General features: G+C 39.6%; 1 protein-coding gene across 1 annotated transcript; it reads right to left on the minus strand.

Annotated features, from left to right (window-relative positions):
• Positions 1-5,275: 5,275 nt before the first annotated feature.
• On the minus strand, positions 5,276-23,130 carry slc2a15b (solute carrier family 2 member 15b). Its single transcript, XM_042485634.1, has 12 exons — positions 23,029-23,130; positions 20,430-20,528; positions 15,959-16,119; positions 15,737-15,861; positions 14,755-14,900; positions 14,275-14,407; positions 13,508-13,695; positions 11,213-11,323; positions 10,706-10,807; positions 9,136-9,211; positions 7,814-7,941; positions 5,276-6,361 (listed from the first exon to the last, which is right to left on the minus strand). Exons 1-12 carry the CDS (start codon positions 23,071-23,073, stop codon positions 6,143-6,145), a joined length of 1,533 nt encoding a protein of 510 aa, XP_042341568.1. The 5' UTR covers positions 23,074-23,130; the 3' UTR covers positions 5,276-6,142.
• Positions 23,131-23,362: the final 232 nt, after the last annotated feature.

Here is a 23,362-nt window from a genome sequence, read left to right on the forward strand (position 1 = left end):
TGTTAATTTGGTAAGGATTGTAGCAAAAGTACTTCATACATAAATGTGAGTTTAGTGATTAGTGATCAGTTTTCCAAAGGACATTAAACAATATATGAAACTACACACTGATACAAAAGGGTATCAATACACTTGACATTTTTATGTCTTATAATATCTTTATTTAATGTAACATCCCCCTGTTTGTTGTTTTGTTTGTATCAAATTGTATGCTGGATTTTGGGTGATTGATTGATCGATTGATTGAAGTCAAAGAAGGTTGTTTCAAACTTGTAAAATACAACAAAAACAATATTAAAAAATATATGAATGACAAATATGTCTTTATACATATATATTCTTTAATACGTCTGATATACAATAATCTATTCATATACAAAATACAAATATATTCACACACCCATGCACATTCATATAACTACATATTTACACATATCTAAATATAAATCCACGTAGGCCTAAACACCAGGTGATTGTTCAAGCCCTTCCTCATTCCTGTAACTTTGCATCCATTTTTAAACTGTAATATTTTTTTACACGCTGCTATGTAAATAAAGAGTGAAAAAAATCTATCCTCTTCTTATGCCACTCATCTTCCTGCCCTCAGTCTTCCCTCCTCACACCTTCCTTCTCCTTCCTCTCACACTCTCATCCGCAAGACACACAATCTCTATCTCCTCTCTCCTGCGCTCCACATCTCTCTCCTCCTCCCCACCACCCCTCCTTCCCTCCCAGCCTTAATTGGGAGTCAGGGAGAGCAGTGGAAATCGCATTAACGCGGGCCCTGCCTGGGTGTGCCATCCATCTTCTTTTTTATTACGCCGCGCCGGGGCTGCCTGGGCGCTGCCGTTCGATTTGTCACCGGCCTCGTTCGCTGATAACAGGCATTTGTCATCGCCTTGCCTCCCTGTTAATGTTATCATCTCCTCCCTGACAGCCGCCCTCCGCCGGGGAGCGCCGGCGACAAAGCACATCCGTCAAGCGAATATTTCCACGGCTAAGGGGACCGCACACTGCAATAAGCCACATTAAAGCACTTATGAAGGGTGCAGGCCGAGTCTGTGTGTGTGTGTGTGTGTGTGTGTGGCACCGGTGCCATGATGCGCGCCGGCGTGTGCGCCGCGCGCGCATACACACTCGCAGACGCACGCGCGCAGGAGCGTGTAGTGCGCTTGTCAGTGCCGTAAAAGAGGCGAGGTGGGGGCCGACAGGGAGAGGAAGAGGTAATTTGTTGCAATTAATTACGCAGTGAGTGTGGCTTTGTTGTGTGGGAGAGCATTTTATCTGTTGGAATGCTTCCTTCGCCAGGCTGTGATGCTATTTGTTTGATTTATAGCTTCTGCCTGCCCGAGGCGGAGTGAGCCTGCGCGCGTGTGACTGAGTGTGTTTTCACATGTGCACAACGCTGTGGCATTATCCACAGAAATATACTGTAGTCTCAGTGACAAGGAGCCCTTTGTTTGGGAGTGACGTTACATATGAACAGCCACATGGCCCCTGTTTGTCCTTTCTCAGGACTGAGACTCTGCTGTCCATTTGTCATTCACCAGCAAATCAACAACTCCACAGGTTGACTCTCAATCACCCAGCTCACCTCACCTTTTCCATCTCCTTTTCTGCCACAGGAAGCATGCTGTGACACTCCAGATGTGATGCTGATGTTTCTAACTGTGGCCTGGTTGAAGCTCTTTCTCTCTTCTCTGTGATATCAGGACAAACAGGGAATGTGACAGCATGTATCCATTCTGCCTCAGTTGGGGGTTTGCATGGCCCTGGTGCTGAGGCTGACAGATGGATCAGCCAGCCTAAAGGCAGTGAGAGGAGAAGAGAGAGAGAGGAGCTCCACTTCCAGCCCTTCGACATACTGTATGACTCCCAAATTTGCCATACAGTCACATGGTATGGCACATTTTCAACCCGGGCTGGCAGAGTGACTGTAGTCAGGATGATGGCAATTTTACACACAGAGAGGACGCTGCTGTTCGTGCAATTCCTCACATGATGATCACACCACACAGTTCGAGGTGAATGACAGGAGATGGTAGGACTTCAACCTCAAAATGTCAAATTTACATGTTGAATACTTAACTACATAACTGAATATGTAGTCTTATCCTCTGTGGGAACCAGAGATAGAAAATAAGATAATGTTATCTACACAGCATCATAGATCCATGTAGTAAAGAGATGGAAGTGTGTTTGACATTTAAGGATGATTTTATCATTGAGGCTGTCAAAAGGTCACATGATGTTTGTTCTTTAGTTATCAGCCTCAGATCAGTTCTTACATGAATGACAACAATGAAAGAACAATATAGTTGGATAGCGTACAGTATATAGTTTATAGAGTATTTGTAACATTTTAAGAGCTTATTAGTTGATAATCAATTCAACAGCTTCATTTTATTCTGAAAATGTTTTAGAGTATGTGACAATTTATACCTGTTCTGAATTTCAGCTATTCACTAAACCGATGCAGCAAAATACTTTATAACTCACTCATAGGCCCTTAGTAACACAATGTTTAGGTTGCTAGGTTATGAAAAAATCCCTACGGCCAGTATTTATAATCCTCCAGCATGACTCTTGCTTTAGGCATCATTTAACCATACTTTGTCTTTTTAGCTCTGAAGTTCATCAGGAAGATCTTTCCAATGAAAAAATGTGACCTTTAACCTTCTACTGAAAGAGCCGCAGAGCATCTGCAATAACTATTTTTTCCTTTCAAGCTGATATGGAGGACTATTATAAAAATATTGATTAAAGCTGCTTTAACATTTACAACTGCAAATTTGATGAATTGTTGTTTAAACCTTTTATTGACATTTATAAGTGCAGACCGTAGATTGTATAAAATAATGGATGTAGCCACTGACTGGTTTTTGGTCATTTTGAAGACTTGAGTTTGGCATTTTGGTCATTGCTATCCGAGTATTTTGGAGCCAGAAGTGAGCATATTTGGACAAGAGGGTAGGGCCCTGGTGCAGCAAGGAGCAGATCTGACTCATCAATTTTAGCAATGCTTCGCAGACCGCCCGTTGCTCAACGAGCACGCCCTTAACTATGAGAGCTTAAGCCTTAATTAAATATAAACAGATGAGTTATATACAAATTCAACCCTGTACAGCTATCATTAATTTGGAAATTAGCAAAAGACACCAAAACCATTTTCTATTGTTGTTGTTGTTGTTGTTTGTGGTACCAAGAAGAAAAACAAAATCATTTCTGCTGTAAAGTTGAGCATTTTATCATGGTGATTCACTCTGCCTCAAGTGGCCATTGAAGGAACTGCAGTTTTTGGCACTTTGGCTCCACTTTTCTGCTCCTTAGATTGCCGCTTGCTTAAAGACTTTGTTGCTTATTAGAAAGTGAGAAACCCATGAACATTATTTAATTTTCAAAAGATTGTAAGCACTTGATTTATTCCTTGTTGTACTTCATGTATGATATAAAGCTCCAAGAAGGGTCTTTTTTAGTGCCTTCCAGGCTAGTTTTAGCTCCACTCTCGCCCTTTTTCAATGATGTTGCCATGCAGTGCAGAGCAGCAGGACCCAAAATGCAAGAGACAACAGGAACTCAAAATACCACTCTTTAATCTAAAGATACTGAACACCACACTACCAGAACAACAATCTAACAAAAAGTGAGTGGAAAACCAGCACTTACATACAAACTAGACTGACGAGGTGATGGTGTGCAGGTGGAGAACAAGGACAGAGAAGCTCAGCTGAGAGTAACAGGATGATGAGGCAGAAGAACAGGCAGAGAGCTGATTGGCTGGAAGAAACTGTGGATCAGGGATGGACTTACCAGTTTAATACAGGACAGGTGTGTGGCTGGCTGGGAGAAACTGAGGAGTAGGGAAGGACTAATGAGGCTGATGTAAGACAGGTGAGACAGAAAACAGGCAGGAAAGCACACAAAGGCAGAAAGTAAACCCAGACATTACATGAGGAGCAAATCTACAAAATAAAACAGAAACAGATAAAACATGAATGAATACATGAAACAAAGAAAAACCCAGGATATGAAAAATTAGGGGAATAAAACAGGAAACACGATGCAACAAAAACCCCACTAAAAACCCAAGACAGAAGCTGTGTTTGAAACTGTTCACTCATTTTACATAGGCAATAACCAAATGAGATTTTGGACACTGCACTGGAATTTTGTTCCCCTAAATGTAGGGTACATCACATGTACGCACAAATTTGCTGTACATTATGGGTATTATATAGTGCACTACAAAGTGGATGAAATGAACTGCTGAGAATTCGAATATTACTGCAAAATAGTGAATACACCATATAGTGCACTATTTCCATGATAAGGAAGGGTTTCAAACGCAGCTCTAGAGATCAAAACCCTCGTAATAATGAAACATGTAAACGAAGACAGATTACTATACAACTTAAAGACAGTAAGATAGTCTTCAGCAAAAGTTTGAGGGCTTCTATGTTTTTCTTTCTTCTTTTTCTTTTCTCTCTTTTTTTTCCTTTCTTGTTTTTTGCTTCTTTGTTGGTTTACGTCTTGATTCTCTCTTTCACCAATTAACATGCCATGTTTCATTATATTTCAATTTATATCATTTATGGAACATCTTATTTTATTATCATTATTATTTTTTTCTCTTTGTCTATACTACACACGTATTGGATGAAATTCACAGTTCTGCTATATTAATTGATGTTGATGTGCATCCAAGGAAAATTCAATAAAAAAATGTTGGAAAGAAAAAAAAAAAGTTTGCGGGCTTCTGGACACAGCAGGACCGTGCCAGATGTCTTTGTTGGGAATCATTATCGTTGTGATTATAAGACCTGCATTTTCTTCCGGCATTCGTTTCATGATATATGTGTATATCTGCTGTAATTGCAATACTTTTAAATTTTTTTTATCATGTTTATGGTCGTTCTTGGCAAGAAACAATAGTGCCAGATAATGTTTTTTCTCTTGATTCTAATTTTTAAATGTATAGGGGCATCTTCCAGTTATTGGCGTCACCAAGGCTAAATTAATGTGAAGAAAACATTGGCCCCAAAAGAAACTGAAGTATTATGGTATAGCACAGGAGAGCTGTTCCACATTTGATGTTACAGTAGGGTAAACAAGCTTGCTGTATGTGAATCTGATTTCTTTCTTGTTTTTTTGTTGTTTTTTTTTGCTCTCATTTTGGCATGTTTGTTGCCATTATGAGGCTCAATCAGCAAAGCAGTTTACAGCTTATTACAGAAGAGTAATAAAGAAGACATATTTAGATGTTTATGTGCAGTTTTTGAACAGTCTCCATTTTATTTCCACCATATTTTATACAAAGAGGTCTTGTAAAACAGGCCAGTTTAAAAAAAAAAAAAAAAAAAAAAAACTTTTACAGCGATTTTGTTATGATATATTGATAAATTATCACGTCTCACAAATATGTGCATGTATTTGGACAAAATGTAAGAAATGATCAGCAGCCACAATATCTAGCTCTCTTACAATAGATGCAAAGTTGCAAACAGAACCAAATTCAAACAAGCTCAAGTTTTTGGTCAAGACATTCCCCTTAAGCTGAACACTGTAAACAGCCAGTAACGGTAAATATTAGATTATACACACTATGTCTTGTAACCTTTTAACCACTGAGTGAAACATCAGAGAAATAGCTTTCATGCCTTCCCATAGTTCACTCATGGAAGTGCTGCCTCAGAGGGGTTTTTGCTGTGTCACTAAATAAATACATCCAATCTTTATTGAGACACAAAGAGACGGTATTCAACACTTTCTATGAACAATAAAGTGATCATGGGAGGTGTTGGAACAAAGTGAAGCTAATATGGAGATTATAACTTCTGAGAACACTGTGAGAAACCAACTCAGCTCCCGTAAAAATGCTTTAAGATGCTGAGAAATGGATTAAAATGTCACTGATGGTTGATTTGAAACGCATGACCGTGTGACTTCTGTTTCACACAACGTACAGGAGCTACAATAATGTGTGTACGCATTGGCAGTAGTTGCCACATGATTCAGCAGACCTCGTCAGGTCTCAGTTTCACCTTTTATCTCTGCTACAGTTACTCCAGTCATTATGAACCAGGAAGGCACGCAGAGAGAACAGGCCATTATTTACATGTAGGTCCACCTCTTCACTCCTGTCTTATTTTCCGCTAAGTGTTCCATATCCGTTCATCAGAGCCATTTTGAGGTGACCATTGGGCATTAGCTCGTCTTCTCGGATTTTGTTCTTGGCAGCGAACATTTGGCTGATCTCCATAAAGGTTTTGCTCTTGGTTTCAGGAATAATGAAGATGGTGTAGACTGCCACTCCCAAGCAGATTGTGCAGAAGATCAGGTAACAGTAAGGACCCATAGACATCTGTGGGGAGAGGATGCACAGTGTAGCTCTGCATAAAAGACTACAAATTATCAAATAAAACTATTCTGACTTTCATTAATAAAAAACAAAGTCCTAAGAAAGCAAGATGAGGCATATTTGGAGCCATATGGTCATAGTTGTCATAGTATCCAACAGTAATAATCCTCAAAAAAACTACTGTTTAATGCAAAGAGACATAAAATTTGATCAAAAGTAGGATATATAGACAGAAAAAGTTCACATGAGAAAAGCTGGCGACCTATGACCAAGAACACAAAAAGTAGGCTACTGTAGGCTTTATACAAACTACTTAATATCTTATATTAACGTTATCTTGAAAATGAGAGATTTGCAATTGTCGACCACATAGTGTCACAAGGCAGGTTTCCATTACAGATTTGCGCAAAACTTTGCGATATTTTTCAAAATGTCGATACAACACAATTGCGAGATGACTGTGTTTCCATTGAACGATGTTATGCAACTTCTGTCGTAATGTTGTGCGACCTCTCCTCTGCAATAACATTCCAAGAAGCATGGTGATGGATGTTCAAAACATTATTGGGTTGACTTCTATTGCAGCCGCTACACTACTACTATGTACTATTACTATTTCCGATCAAAGGCGATGTAGGGGTGTTATGCGAGCGATAATGGAAAGGCAAGCCTCCTGTCTGTGGAAGCGGCCACGCATGAGGGATTTCTGGGGGGTGATAGTCCACGATTTCACAGAGAAATTGTGGATTCAAAACTTCCAAATGATCCGCTCAACTTTAGAGGAGTTACACATTGCAATAGCGCCTGCTGCATCATGCCCAAGGGAGCCATCTTCTACAAACAAGAGCATAGCCATAACATCATGTCACCTATAAAAGCGAAAAAAGTGTTTCCATTGCAGTTTTGTGATGGCTTTTTTGAATCGCCTGAAATACCATCTCATGCAAGTGTAAAAACGTATTTTTCCATTCAGCATATTTTAAATACGCAATTTCAATTTGCACTATTTAAGAGTTAATGGAAACCTGCCTACAGATAGCCCAAGTATTGTTTGTGGCCAGTATTCATGTAGATAACTCCCCTTTATATGTGTCAGATCATTGTCCTCTTTACTCGGTGCCTTTTCAACCAGACCAACACTGAGGACGACGAGAGGTCGCTTTTAATTGCTACTTTTATTGTACTTGGGGAGTTGCCTCTATTCACACAAAACCAGGCAGCCCACATCATTATATTTCATGTCTCTGACACTACGAGCGGAGCCACATCAGATCCTGGACGTAATGTCAGGATGAACTTAAGATTCTCAGTGCCAACAAAACATAAAATAAACATAAGGTGTTTTTTTTTTTTAAATCAACCTGATTGCATTTTTCGGCAGCAAACCCATGAGACCTGCTGCACATTTTGGTGGTTTTAGGATTTAGGAACAGTTAAATTCCAAGTTCTGCTTACCTCTAGGAAGGGAAAGATGAACCCGATGGTGAAGTTGGACATCCAGTTGAGGCACCCAGCCACGGTGTAGGCAGCCGGTCGGTGCGACTGCTTAAACAGCTCTGCAGTGATCAGGAAAGGCACACCGGCTACACAGAAGAAATATAAATATTTCAAAGGGCACATTTTGAAAACATGGTTTCTTCCACATCTATTCAATTTAACGAGACATCCTATCAAGCCGTCATAATACAAATCACATTTAACCACTCAGTGAAGCTGTATGAATCTATTGGGTGCTGTGAAATTAACACCAGCATCTTCATTCATCAATTAGTTTATCAATATTCACACTCAGGACTATACTTTGGCAGTCATTCAATGAAACAGAACAAGATATAACAAATAAACATTGCTCGCCCCCACTTGCTATTATATTACAATCTTTTTCTGCATGCACTTCATTATATATTCATTAATACTTGGTGATCATAGATTGACAAGAGAGGATGTTTGTCAACGTGGCAAAAGTCCAACGCAGAACCACAAGAAACAGAAAAGCTTAGCCAGGACTTGTGCGAGTCATTAGTTTGATATGCAGGATCTATGAGTTGTTGTCTCAGCTTTAAACACATAATTCCTCATTGTTAGAGGTGAAAGCTATGAAGGAGAAATATGCATTAGTAAAAGCTCCAATGATGAGCTTTTCGAATGATGTCCTCATTATCTGTGCATGATAATTGCATAGAGGAAGGTTTAATATCGTCAAACCAATAACGAGGCCATAATTTGTCAACATCTGCGGTATGTATGGGGGGCGTCATTGTGCATGCAAGGTTTTTGTCTGAAGGAAACCAAATTCATCACGGCTAGCTTATGAACAATGAGCCATTAAAAGTCTAATTGCAGCAACAGAAATCCTCGTCCGTGTGCAGAGGTATGGATTTTGCCGGTTTGACGAATGACACCATGTAAACCAGATTTGTTCTAATTCATCATCCTCGCAGGTCCACTCAACGTGGCTCCCAAAGTTGTAAACTATTGCCTCTTAATTCACTTCACTCAACTCATCCGGTGTACAAATGGCTGTGGGAATGGATGTAGTGTGGCAGTTATGATTTCCTAATTTACAAGACTAATGAAATACAATATCTCTTCACAGTCAGAGGAGGAGCAGGGAGGGAGCGATGCTTGCTTTTGAAGATTTGGTGCCTGCTATTGTGCAAGCTTCCAGCAGAGAGCAGTGTTATCTTACACACAGGGCAGCCCCAAATCTAGCGCAGTATGTTTAGACTAGAGATGTTCATTAAAAGAGGGTTTCATGAGAGATGCACAGTGTTTACCTGGACCTATGCAGAAGCCAGCAATGATCCCAACAACACAGCCCACACTGATGTAGCGCATGAGGGACAGCTCCGCCTGTGATTGGACAAACACAAGTCATGAGTCTGAAGTCACGAGTTGTAAACATAAATTTGCACAGTTTTTCATGTTTTTTTATAACTATACTTTGACCATATGTAAGTAACACTATACGTGAAAGGGGGTTTCCTGTTTACTATTGCTTACTGAAGAGAACAGTTTCTTTTTACAATAATGTTGTAAATATTCGTATTTTTAATCTTAAAATGATATTACAACACTAGTATGAACATTGCTGTGATCATTCCTGCTGCTCATACAGTCTTTTAAAAGATCCCTCTTATCAAATTCCAGTGCAAGTAATGAGGGACAGAAGTGTATTCAAAGTGTATTTAAAGCTAATGTGTGGCCTCATCTATTTGAGTTATGTTTCTCATAGCTGGACCTGTCTCCACAGCACTCTACATGTGAGTGCTACTGAAAGGTCTGAAAGCCCACATATCATTTTGCTATGGGGGAAAAAAAACTTCTGGCTTGTTTGTAATTCTTTAAACCAATCAAAATCATCTTGAGAAGCACTGAGCCAAGGAGACAGCCTTTCAGAATAGTGTTGCAGGAGAGAGTTTTGATGGAACATTTGCTCATGGGGAGGCGAGCACTGTCATTAAAATTACTCAGCAAAAGAAAATGCCACAAAAAGCAGTAACAGACATATGTCAAAGTGTGTGATTCCATTTTTACTAATAAATACGACAAATATGATTTGATAATCTCAGAACATCACTACAATAATGTCACAGAAGCCTGAATGAAGTGGGCCGGTGCCGATGCCAGGGTGAAGAGATGTGACAAATCAACACCAACTACCCGTATAAGAAAATTGATTGATATCGGGCATAAGAGTCTTTTAAGAAGGAGTCTGGGCTTTTCTAAGGTATGTTCAACACAACGAAGCAGGCATGCCATATGGTACAATCCAAGTGTTCATCAAAACTTGCCATTTTCGATGTGCAAGTAGTTAGTTTGGAGGTTGTTGTTGTTGTGTCCCATAGCAAAGGGGATTTAAAATGGTAACACAGTAACAGAGAAAGGAAGTGGTAATGCCAGCCTAAATCAGTCGACCGATGGCAGGCGTATAGCCACAGTCTGTAAGTCAGAGTTGTCTGAGATAGACAAATCAAGTGGATATCTTCCAGATGCTACAAACCTTTCAGTACAAAATTCCCTCTTTTTTATTAAGATCCTTCAATTGCAGCTCAACAGGGAAATATACAGAAGGAATTTAACACTAAAAAGACAACTGAACACTTGTGTAATCTTCAGCTAAACTTTTCAATGTTAATATGGGCACCTATTCTTCTATGATGTAATTATGTAAAAACAGCAACACCACCCATAAATAACAAACATATTGTAGGTTATGCAAATAATTATGTAAATGTGGTAATGTCCTTAGCTCCATTTAAAATAATGAACTGTATGCCCTATGCCACAATCTGCAAGTTAATGTTAATATATTCTGAGCGGGGCATCAGATGACACCGTCTGTACCTGAAAGAGGACAGACACTGTGATCCCAGCACAGCAGAGTCCCATGAAGAGGAAGCCGCCGATCATCAGAGGTCTTCTGCCCAGACGCTCGATAGTAAAACACTGCAAAACAGACACGGATGAATGTTGTGACCCGCCTCGCAACATGAGACATCATCGCGGAGCACGATGTTCATTTTACAATACAAAAACGAAGAAAAGCACCCTTTTTTACATTGTACTGTTTTGTATTTTTTTTAATTAAATAATGACCAAAACAATCAGTCAAATATCGAAACTGTCATTTAAATTCTGTGGTCTCAGCAGTACATAACAATTAGAATTAGGGCTGCAACTAATGGCTTTTTTCATTAAGAATTAATCAGCCAATGTGTTTTCTGATTAACTACAAGTCTACAAAAATGCTCATCACAAGTTCACAGCAACAAATCCTGGATCCACTAATCCGTTGGTTGCCCTATAATAATGTCACCTTCGTTTGTTTCAAGTGTGTTAATGTTGTCTCACCCCCAGCATCCCAGAGATGACCTCAATGGCTCCAGTCCCCACAGTTGTGTACTGAATATAAGGTTCTGGGATTCCTGCGTTCTTAAATATTTCATTTGTGTAAAACCAGATCTGAAATTGAAGAGTGACATTAAGTTTATTAACATGATGAATATGTTGGACCACACACAGACAGATGCTTTGAAACTTAAAGTTTTTCTTTTTTTTTCATGAGGAGCCAAAAAGTCGCTCTGCTTATTTGCCTTTTCCACGTGATTCATCATACTGATCATTATCATCACGCCGACCATCACTCATGCATTTGAGACACAGCGTTTCATCAGTATGGACTTCTGACAAGTGCTCCCCTTGAAATTAATTTGTGTATTCTCATTAATCACACTTTGCTGATGCAACATCCATCATTGATGAGGTGTGGACAAGATCGTGATTGGTGCGGTTAAATGCTGTCTTGTTGATTTAGTAACCATACGTATACTATTTCATCACCATTGCGGCACTAAAATATGTATGGACATGTTTCTATGAAAGCAGAAAACTTACACAAAAACAAAGTATTGGGGGAATAAATTAAAGAAACGGAAGCAGTTATATTGTTTTGCATGCATAGATTGTCCCGACAAATTATAAACGAATGGGCTTAAATTCTTCCTTATAGAAAAGAAATCTACCTAATAACAGAAATTCTGCTTTACTGGATGAGACATAGGTATGTTCATATACACATCAACATTCAACATTAACAAAAGCGCTACACATTGCTCAACTGATAAAACATCAGTGACTCTAAGGGCTGGATTGTGGTTTGACTATTTCTATTTATATATGCTAGGAATAATTATCTTGTTTCTCCCTGTGGTGTTCTTCATCTTTCAATCTAGAGACATATTCAAAATAAGCAGAGTAAGCAGAGCAACCCTGACACATTTCCCTCTGAGACCCCCTCCAGCTCTTCCAGGTCAAACCCAAGCTGTTCCTAAATCAGCTGACTGACGTGGTCCCTCTGGTGCATGTGAGTGTACAACGGGGTCCTCTCCCAATTACACAACCAGAAGGAAGCATCTTAAGGGCCCTCTGCACCTGTCTGAACCATCTAATCTGAATCCTCCAAACTCAGGGGTCTTCCTGGATCATTAAGCTTCCCACCTTGTTGGAGACTGAGCTGTGTGATGCTGTGCTGAAGTAACGTCTTTAGGTCACTGCCTTGGTGATGGCGAGAAAGACGACTGGCTTATAAATCAAGAGTCTTTCTTTGTGGTTGCACTTTTTATTGCAGAGTCTACCTGCAACGACCCGGCAGTTATCGCCATGACTAATTTAATCTTGTGATACTTGAACTCCTCCACTTCACACTAGCTTTCCATTTTCCGCATGAAATTAACCAGGCACCTTAAGCCAGAGAGAGGACCATGACCTGTGAGCATGTCATATTCCAGCATGGATTTCTCTGGTTTGTATTACAGTCCATTAAAAGGCAAAAGGACAACATCATCTGCAAAAGTGCAGAGACACCACTCCAGCGTCACTAAACTTGACTTTTGTCTTGTCAAACCGTCATTAAAACAGAGAGAGGGGACCAAGAGTTAAGAGTTTTACTTTATGCCAAGAGTACAACAAACTTTCCTTAGTGACTGAGCGAAAGAGACAGATCCTCGAAATAACTTCACAAAATCAGTGTTACATGTACTGTGTAAGAACAAGATCTTTTTTTTCTTGTTGACATAATTTTGTTATATCCAATATACCAAAGATGCGGTTTGTATAAAGACAAGTATAAACACCCAAGATACTTGAAACAACAGGCCCATTTCTCTTGAAATGTCTGATTTAGCGTTTCATGTCACAGATTTATAGCATACAGTGTTTGGAAATATGGATTAATCTGAATGTTTGCAGCCTTCCAGTATTCCTGGAACAGTGGGACTCAGTGGGGTGTCCTCCTGCAGAGAAATGGTACTACCATGTGAGCCAGCATGCAAAGAGCTTCCATTCAGGGTGTGTAAAGATGTATTTGACTTGTGGATGGGTGGACCTTGTCATGTGGGGTAGCACTTACACAGGGGACCAGGAGATAATGAGGCGTGGTCCTGTTGCCCCCTGCTTAGTCACTCAGTGGCTGCATGTGAGACTGTGATGTATGGACGGGAGGAGGTGCAGCACAGCTGGGAACTACAGCAATATGAGCTTTCGCTCTCATATAATAACTGCAGAGTCTTTGCACATCCAAAATGTGAGCACACACACACACACACACACACAAAGATAGACAGGACACACAATGCTTTTCACACTCACTGCATCAATGCCAGACAGCTGCATGCCGATGTTGACCACCACTATGGTGATGACCTGCCAGCGCACACAGTGGTCCATGAGCAGGCTGCCTACAGAAACGGTCTCGATAGAGGACAGAGAACGCTGTTCCTCCTGCATCTCATCAACCTCCGCCTGGATGTTTCCTTTAGGACGGTACCATTTCAGGGCTATATGACAGGAAGAAAAGCTTTTACCAGCCTGCAGAGACACCAGTACTGATGTCAACTTAAACTTCACCAGAGATTACCTCATTAAAATTCTGAAAAAAAGACTGGCATGAAAAGGTCCACCCATCACAGTACAGTGGATTACATTTGGTAAATTTGATAATAAAAGAACCTGCAATGTAGAATGTCTGGCAATCTGTAGTATAGTATTAGCAATTAATAATCATATCATTTGACTTTTCAAATTGCTAACATGGTGCAGTTTTGATGCACTGTTACTGATTTCAAGTTACAAATGAATATCTACAGTTTATTTAACAGTCAAGCAGAAGTAAAACACTGCAACATTGAGCGTCTAAAGACTGAGGTTTGTTTTTAGGTCTAAAAGCAGGTAAAATACATTGCTACATTAATTATAGGTAGACTGTAAATGTGTAAAAGGAACAATAAAGTTGGGACTTTATGTGATGATCTTTAAATGATGATCACGTTGAAGAGGAGAAATTACGACAGTCGTTTTTCCTCATAATCAAACATAAAAAGCATATTTAGTGCAGAAGTAAGTGTCTACTTTCTGACCTGCGATGGTAGCGTGAATATTTCCCTTCTCTATCAACAGGTACCGTGGACTCTCTGGAAACCATGGCAACAGCATTAGCTGGATGATGGTTGGAAACACCACCAAGGACAGGAGCATAGGCCAGTTCTCTTCCTATGTAGAAAAAAACCCACCTTTATGAGACATTACTATACATAGGAATCAATATAGTAGCTTTTTTTGTATTATCTCTGATAAATATATCACATTAACATATATTAGCCACCTTCCAATTAAAAAGCATTTGAGGTGTAATTATAAATCAATAACAGGACTATATAGACAGAGGGTGTAGATAGGACTGTCTATGCCAAAAATTCACCACCAGAATGGAATCCATATTATGTCGGCAACTGTAGTTCTTCACAAATTAAAGATTAATCTGTTCACACATGCATTAGTATAGCCACTGACATGACAGAGTAGACCTGTGTGGTGTTTGAACGCCATGACAGTGGTACCTTTCCCAGCAGTTCATGGAGTCCCAGCACCTGAGCGATGAAGACTCCAAGACAAATGTGAATGCTGGGAACAAGGCCCAGGAAGCCCCGCAGGTTCTTGGGGGCGATCTCACCGAGGTACATCGGCACCACACTGAGAGAGATACCTGTGGGAAAAATGAGAGCGATTACGATGGCCATTTTATGAAAATCCAATTTTGTTTTGAGTGAATGTTAAACACAAAATTACCATAGGATTTCTTTTTTGGGGGTCCACAATATTTCCAGAAAATATTTTTTTTGTTCAAATTATGTAATATTTGTAATAACAACAGGACTTTGCTGAATACTAAATTCTGATGGGTCAATTACAGCATGTAGTATTTGTCAGTAGCAGACTGCTGCTATGAGTAACAGCTATGTAACTATGGATGCAGCTTTGATCATAGACCTTAAGCGGATGCAATGAAAAAAACTTTTAAATCAATAAAATCCATTTTAAAAATCAATAAGTTATTGACTTCTTTAGTAAGTAGCCATGTAACAGGCAGGATAATGTACAATGAACAGGTCCTTATTGCCATTAAAAAACCCAGAAAGGTTATTCAAGACCCAGCTTCACATCTTGCTCCTGCATCACCATGTCTTAGTTTTTGTTTTGCAATAATGACCCACTGAATGTACATTATTTGTTTGTAGTTTAGTTTCTAAATATGGGCAGCTCAATACATAGTTGTTATGCAGTGAATAGATTCCAAAATGCCTGATGAACAAAGTCAAAACATTAAAATCACTTTAAAAAAAAGATGACTAATCCAATACTGAACTGCCAATCACCAAAAGTACATGAAACAGTTCTACATAGGCTATGATACACAAAACATGCAGCTAATCAGGCTTCATCCGTTTTTGCGTTTAAATTTTTTCTGTTTTTCTGATGGGGATCAATGCGAAACAATGTACTTCATATTGGTTATCAGGAAAAAAGGCAGGCCTGCAGTACCTGAGTGTACTCCTGTGACGAAGCGTCCAAGAATGACCATACCCGGCATCCTGCATCCTCTGCTGAAACCCATTAGCGCTCCTCCTATAAACACCAGCACAGTGGATCTCACCAGCGTCCCTTTCCTGTTGAGGAATGTTAAACAAGGGCAAACACAAAAAACACAAATAAGCATTGGGCATGTATTATATACCCAAAAATCATTTTCCAACACACACTAACCTTCCATATTTGGTTACGAGTCTGCCCACCAGCAGGGCTCCGGTCATCCCACCGATCGCAAAGATCGACACAGTGAGGGAGTACAAGACGGTGAGGAGCTCCTCATCTGGATTCCAGCCATAACTTTCTACCAGCGTCTCATTGTAGAAGTCTTTGATGTACTGGTGGAAGACAGAAATAATGAAGTTCATTTTAAAATGTCCAGCAGGGAAAAAGAGAAATTAATTCATTAAAAGTTACATTAACCAGGTAGAGTAATAAGATGCTGCCTAATTTTCCCATAGATCCTATTTTGTTTGCCAATAAATCCAGTTCTGCCCTGACAAAAGACCAAAATAAACTTGCAAGACTTAATTTGTATACCCCACTTCTCCAACAGACCTGGACCATAAAAATGGAGGCCATGAAATTGGACATCATCACATGAGTGACTATTTCCCACAGTGTCATGCATCCAAATGTCAACATTAGTCTTGCCATTTTCACAGTGTTGGGTGTACACTGCATTGGGGGATGGGATGAGGAGATGTTTGAATCAGCGGGAGAGGCAGCCATAAGAAGCTAATCGAGCCCCCACAGTCAAAGTCAAATCAAATTTGATGATTAGGGATCATAAACTGCATGCTTGATAAAATGACAGTGGTTATTCTTGTGGTGTGACAAAAAATTGACTGCAAGGGCCAACAACATCCTTCAGATTTCATTCAGGTTTATCTGACAGTGAAGAGTCCGCTGAGATCAGGCTGTCCTGGAGAACCCATTACATTAAACCCAATTCATCTCGAGAGACACGATTCAGTCACTGTCTGCGAAATGAGACATCAGAAACACGGAAAATAAGAGTTCATTTTCATTTGTGTGAGTAGTTTTAGTGTTAACACAGATAAGCAGATTAAAAGATGACTTATTTTGTTTGTTAAAATAGTGAGGAGGAAGCAGAGTGATAATTTTAAGGAATGGGTGTTCCTGGGGGAGATAAGTGATGAAATGAAGGGAGAGACGCTTTAATCTGTCAATTTGTCATGCATCTCTGGACTGTGTGCGTCCAATTTGTCCAAGAATGTCTCATACACACGCAGAGAACTGTATAAACTGTCAGCCTGTATTTAATTCTGACATATAACTGACCAGTTTAAAGTGAAATCAGAACCCCCCCCCCCCACCCCCACCCCCGTCCCCTTGTGCTTCTTAGTGGTTGATGCCACTGTCACAAAGACAACCAGAACAATTTTTGTTCCTCTCAGAGTCTAGCAACTACCACAGTTTCCACGGTTACCTCGGTTACTCTGCTCTTACTCTGCTGTGGACATTAACTCAAGAACTTGCATTGATAGTCTTTGGTAACTGGGGAAAACTACTGATTGCTACTGGGGAAAACAGAAGCACTATCCTTTTCCTGTTTTGGTTGCACAGTGGATTGATATCCTTTCTTTGTGCTGTAAATCGAGCCTTTATTTTCCCAGGAGATTGAAACCGGTGGCACACAGAAATGCGTACTGAAAGCGAGGCTTCATTGGGAGCCAGCCTAAACACAATCAGCATTTAATTTTAATGAGTTAAAGCAGCAAAAACATTGTCTACTGTCAATTAAAGCCACAGCTTAGGGATGCACAGTATTGATTTTTTTGCCAATATCTAATATGTAGATATAAAGACAACCCATTTGGCTGATAACTGATACTGATTTAGATATGTCCACTTTTATCTCCAACTAATTTTCATGATCATCAAGTCTTTTCTGCGGTGAAAGTAACATCATATGCCAAAAAAAAAAATACTTCAACTTATGCTAGATGTTTTGTCTATGTTCACTTTGTCAGTAATATATATATATATATATATATATATATATATATATATATATATATACTGTGTATATATTGTGTATATATTGTGCATCTCTACTACAGTTTGTAGCTTTTATGAAAGTAACTTTGTGTCATATTTGCTGAAACTGTAACTATATCATGACAAAGTTATTGAGACAGATAATCCGTCAATCACGCTCCTCCTCTTCCTACTGTTGCTTCTATTTACATTTGCTCGAATCAGATTTTGGAGCACTAAAAACAACAAGTTAGAGAAGAGGAGTCTCTAATGCAGCTGTCAATCGTTGTTCGTGAGCTGTAGTCAAACTGTCAGGCTAGGCAGCGTTGATCAGATATGAATTTGATTCTGTCGTTCCATTAACGTTTCTCAACTCAGCTGTTTTCAGAAACATATTTTAGCGTACTGTTAAGCTGTAAAATGAAGCACTGCTCACTGCTGGACCAACTTTCTGATTTTACAGCTAAACAGTACACTAATATATGTTTCTGAAAACATTTGTGGTGAGAAATTAGCAATGCTGTGACACAACTGATTGATTCATAGTTGACTGATACATATTTGATGCCTGCTGCCTAGACTGACAGTTTGACGAGCCGTGATTGATATGACAGCTGTGTTAGAGACTCCTCAGCTTTGATTGGTTGTTTTCATTCACATGCACTAAAGTCATTAAATGTGCAACAAGGCAATAGAGGGGGCAGAGAAATATGATTTTTTTCTTCCCCCAACAGATTACCAGTCTAATTTAGTACTGTGTGAATATGGTGACAGCTTCAGCAAAAAGTTACCAACTACAGTTTTAATGTTCATAGTTATTACCCTGCAACAGCCTGGTGCTGATTGAGCAAGAATTGATAGAGGTAACCAGCAGATCTCGTGTGTGTAATCAACATACCTGCTGCTTAAAAGAAGAGTCTTTCATGCAACATGCAGGCAGTTGTGGATGACAGAGGCTGGTAATAATCAGACAGGGATTGTTACTCAGCCTTTGTTCTGTCTAAGAGAAAAGTATTAATCTAAAAAAGATCTACCAGTAATCTAATATGCTGGACATCTGTACCAGTGTCCAAATCTACCTTATAAAGTGGATCAGGCATCAGACAGTTATGACTAATCCTCATTTAAAAATGTCTTGGTCACTGCTGTTATAAAATACAGTTATTCCACCCTAATTCAGTCACACTGGGCCACCATCCACAGCAGCCCTTGGTGCATGATATTACCTTATTATTGCCAGCAGGTTTTATACTGTCACTTGAACTGTATTCTCACAACAGGAGCCCCATTGTTTCCTGTTTTGCTATGTTCATTTATTGCGCTGACTTAATGCCGCTGCATAAATGGTTGCTTGTAATTTCTACTTGTAGTTAAGAAGTAATGAGCATAGTTTTAATCTCATGTTACCTTACACAAGAAAAAAATCAGGTCCATGGCGAGAGGTACAGATTATGAACTGCAGGGGGAAATGGAGCACAGGTCAGAGCACCACTCTGTATCAGCCTGTACCTCCTGTATGTTTAGTTCCAAGAATTGGTATCGGTGCATACGGCAGGTCAGCAAAATACCTAAAAGGCACAACAGAGTGAGAAAAACTCACTGGAAGCCTCAGGAAAGTGGCACTTCACAAGCGCAACCCTGCACCCAATGTTCCTGCACCGAAATAAAGCCCTACTGACAGTCTAGAGAGCTCATTACACATAGCAAACACAGAAGGCTACGAACACAACATTCAACAAGGAGGACAAATTTGATCATGTGACCTTTACTTAAGCAGTATCACACAAGAGTGCCGTTGTACTGTATATCATCACGGCTGTGTTTCGGCTGTAGGCACAAGGCAGAGTGCTTAAGATAATTAAAGAATCAGTAAAATAATAATTCAACAAAGTCTTAAAGTACAAAAGTCACAAGTGGACTTGAACCCCACATTCAAGCATGAAAAACATATACACACACTCATTCAGTGTATCTGACACAGGGAATCTGATTTTGTTTTATTTTATAACATGTCACCTAACTTTCCATAAATATAGGCAAATATACAAATTTAGACTCAGCATCAATTAGTCGAATAGTAGAAGAATGCATCAAAACAAGGAAAAAGTTGAACACTAGTAAAAAAAAAACACAAAATAGGAAAGGACACATTTTGTGATCCGTCATGTGGTGTGTGGGTTTAAAACAGCAGATGCTGCTTTTCCCATGCAACTACGTAGCACTGAAGCTTACATGCTTTAATGTGTGTGTGTGTTTGTGTGTGTTGGGGTGGGGGGTCCGTGGCCAAACAGGAATGGTTCACAGCTTAAGGAACTGCACCACAGCAAATTGAACATCACAGAAACAGAGCAAAGCACATGAGAGATAAAAACGACAGGACATCGATGACATGGTGAGGCAGCCTCTAGATTTGATACACAAACTCACATGACTTCTTCTGACAATGAAATATGATCTGATCTTTACGATGTCCATTAACAAGTAAAAGTCAACCATAGCGTGGATAAAGAGCAAGTCTCCTTTACTCAGTCTGAAAATATTTGGAGTCTCGGGTTAAGTTTGAAAACTATTTTAATACTTGGATGATGGCAGACAGTGATGAGAGTGATGATTATCATGATGTTGATGATGTGGTGACACAAACCTCTGCAGGAGAGTTGACGACTGCCAAATTGTAGCCATAGAGCATGGAGCTGCCGAACGAAGCCAGGAAAGCCACCGCCAGCAGAGGCTTTGTGAGATGCTGAAGAGAAGACAACAAAATAAAACAAGTCAGACATCAACACAATTAAATGCCCAGAGGCCTGTGAGCAACAGTTAGTGAGACATCACAGAAATGAGTCATTAACTCGTCTTCAGTATTATCTTAAAGTGGCTTGTCTTTCAAAGGATTTTGTATAAAGCTGTAACCTGGCCAGTTGATTATTTCTAAATGACCATAGTAAAAATAGCTGTTTTTTTAGTTTGACTATTAAACACCAATATCCTGGGTCAGGTCTGCAACTCCTAAGGGGTCCTCAGAGTTACTTCTAGGCTCCCAAATCATTGTTTGATAATTTAAGTTTAAATCTAAGTTTTTCTGCGTTTATTTTTCCTCTCAAAATCTTAAAAATACACATTAAAACAAATTCAATATATTCACAAAGATAACTGCTGCTGACTTAGAAAATGAAAGATATGTCAAAAAATATGAGAGAATTATGTTTAAGTGAATTTCAGTCTTATACAATATACATTCAGGGGTCCCTGCTCCATCTCTTTTTCAGCTAAGGGGTCCTTGATCTGAAAAAACATTGAAGACCCCTGACTATAAAAAGATGGGAGCTAGACATTCATAATATCTATGGGTTATCTTGGTTAAAAATGATTTGGAAACGGTAAAATTTAAATTAAAAACAATAAAATTTAAAACAATAAAAACTTATATAGGGGCTAAAAGCTGCAAAACGACATGTTGTGTGCATGTACAGTTGTGTGCAGCCTGTAAAGAGATTAGCTCATTGTGAATGAGTAATTAACAGCATTATTATAGGGGTATATGTTGCATACGAGTCTGTGATCTTTGGACTTTGCAGCAGAGCTTAACAGGCACCGAGCGAGCCTGCACGTGATTGATTCAGACGAGGTGAAACAAACTGGCACCTGGATGCAGGCCAGCTCTAACGAGCCTGCTCACTTTAACACGTAGCTCTGGAGGAGGCCCTTTGAATAAACTGGACAAACAGTTTTCAGGAAACAGATATAGTCACATGACAACAGCTCTACTTGAACTCAACAACTGAAGATTTTAGAGGGCAAAGAGGGCATCTGGTGCTACATTTGAATATAAAACCAAAAGCTGGTTCCCTCCATTGACCACATCAAAGTCACATGAGCCCCTAGTCTGTCTTTTAAAAGGTACAGGGGTAGTCTACTGTATTTTTATTAGGACTGGCCTGCAGCTACCCTCTTGGCTGCCATCCTAAATTCCAGCACACAGAGCTTAGCTGACCTGCAAGGAAAGGTCAGCTGGATTATGAAGTGTTTTTGAGTGTCCACTCCTTTAGATGGAGTATGGAGAAAATAGGTAGCTGCACCAAACAATAACTCCACCCATCAACAACTCTGTGACATTTTCATCAGTTTAAATAAAGCAAGGCTTTATAAACCCCAAAATTCAAAGAAATCAAGGGATTTAAGAATGTGAAAATGCAGGATGTCGGTGTGTTGTAAGCAGAAAGATGAGGCTCCAACTCTGAGTGAACAATAACAGCATAGATGCATAGATGAAACCCAATTTAGCCAGTTAATAGCCTGATGGAAAGAGTCAGACGACTACACGTGAAAATAGCTTACAACAGACAATGCTGTCCACTATGCATTCAATTTAGGTTGATTATCTGTCGGATGTGCAGCTCCTCACATGTTGCATTAGTTCACTCACAGCTCTGGGAAACTGCTAAGACTTTTATAGTCTTTAAAGTCTTTATAGTCCTTTTTCTTTTTGTTGGTTTGATTTTAATTGATTTTGGTACAATTAAAGGCTATCTATCTATTTATCCATCTATCTATCTATCTATCAGCATACAGTCAGCTATAGGATGTATATGTGTGTGTGTGTGTGTATCTGTCCGTACTATATTATTTATTGTTTATTTGTCAGGATTTCCATTAGCTGTACCCTAAAGCAGAGCGAATTTTATTTGGGTCCACATTTAAAAACATAGATTAAACATGACTATCAACACAAATGGCAAACAAATTAGAGAATAACATTAATATGATATGTATGCATGTCTCTCAACATACACAACATGACTCTCAAAGTCTCTAAATACAGTTTGCAGGAAAACTGTATGGGGGTGGGGTGTGGGGGGCACATATGAAACAGGTATGAGGGCCCTTAGCCAGAAAATTGCAAAAAATTGCAAAAAGCATTTTGCTAAATTTCGATGCACCATTTCATGCATTATTTTATGGTGCAAATGTCTTTGAAAATCCTCTACTATCATGTGTGTATTTGGAGTGGGGTTGCACAGGTTCTTAGTATTGAGGGGGACTGTCCCCTCACCCACCCAAATTTTACGCCCATGAACATTCACCTAGAAAAGACAACAAAGTGACTGAATGGTTTGAATTCAAGGTCACATCGAGATGCTCTCACAAGATAATCTAACATCACTGACTGAATAATATGATGGTGAACATTAATCTACTCTTCATGTCAATCATCTCTATAATTAAAGAGTTACATGAACACTCACCGCACTGGGTTTTCCATCATTTTCCAGAAGTATTTCCTCCGCCATTTAAGTCATGAATAATTACTCCCCCTGTGTGCTCCTGCTCGTTTGAGATGAGAAACAGCTCATCCGCACAACTTTTCAAACTCTTCACTCCCCATTTGTAGTTTGCAGACATGCTCGCGAGGCAGACAGGAGGCGTGTCGTGTTGATGGGCGGAATTAACAAGCTTGTCAAACTCCCGATCTCCAATCATCGGAGCGCATCGCGGAGCAGGCCCATCCCAGCCCTGGGTCGTTTTTCCCGGTCCATCAGCGATCACATGAGCCGAGCGGTTTCATCCTGCGTCCCAGAG

The sequence above is a fragment of the Plectropomus leopardus genome, chromosome 4 (assembly GCF_008729295.1).
Source record: "Plectropomus leopardus isolate mb chromosome 4, YSFRI_Pleo_2.0, whole genome shotgun sequence".
Lineage (NCBI taxonomy): Eukaryota > Metazoa > Chordata > Actinopteri > Perciformes > Serranidae > Plectropomus > Plectropomus leopardus.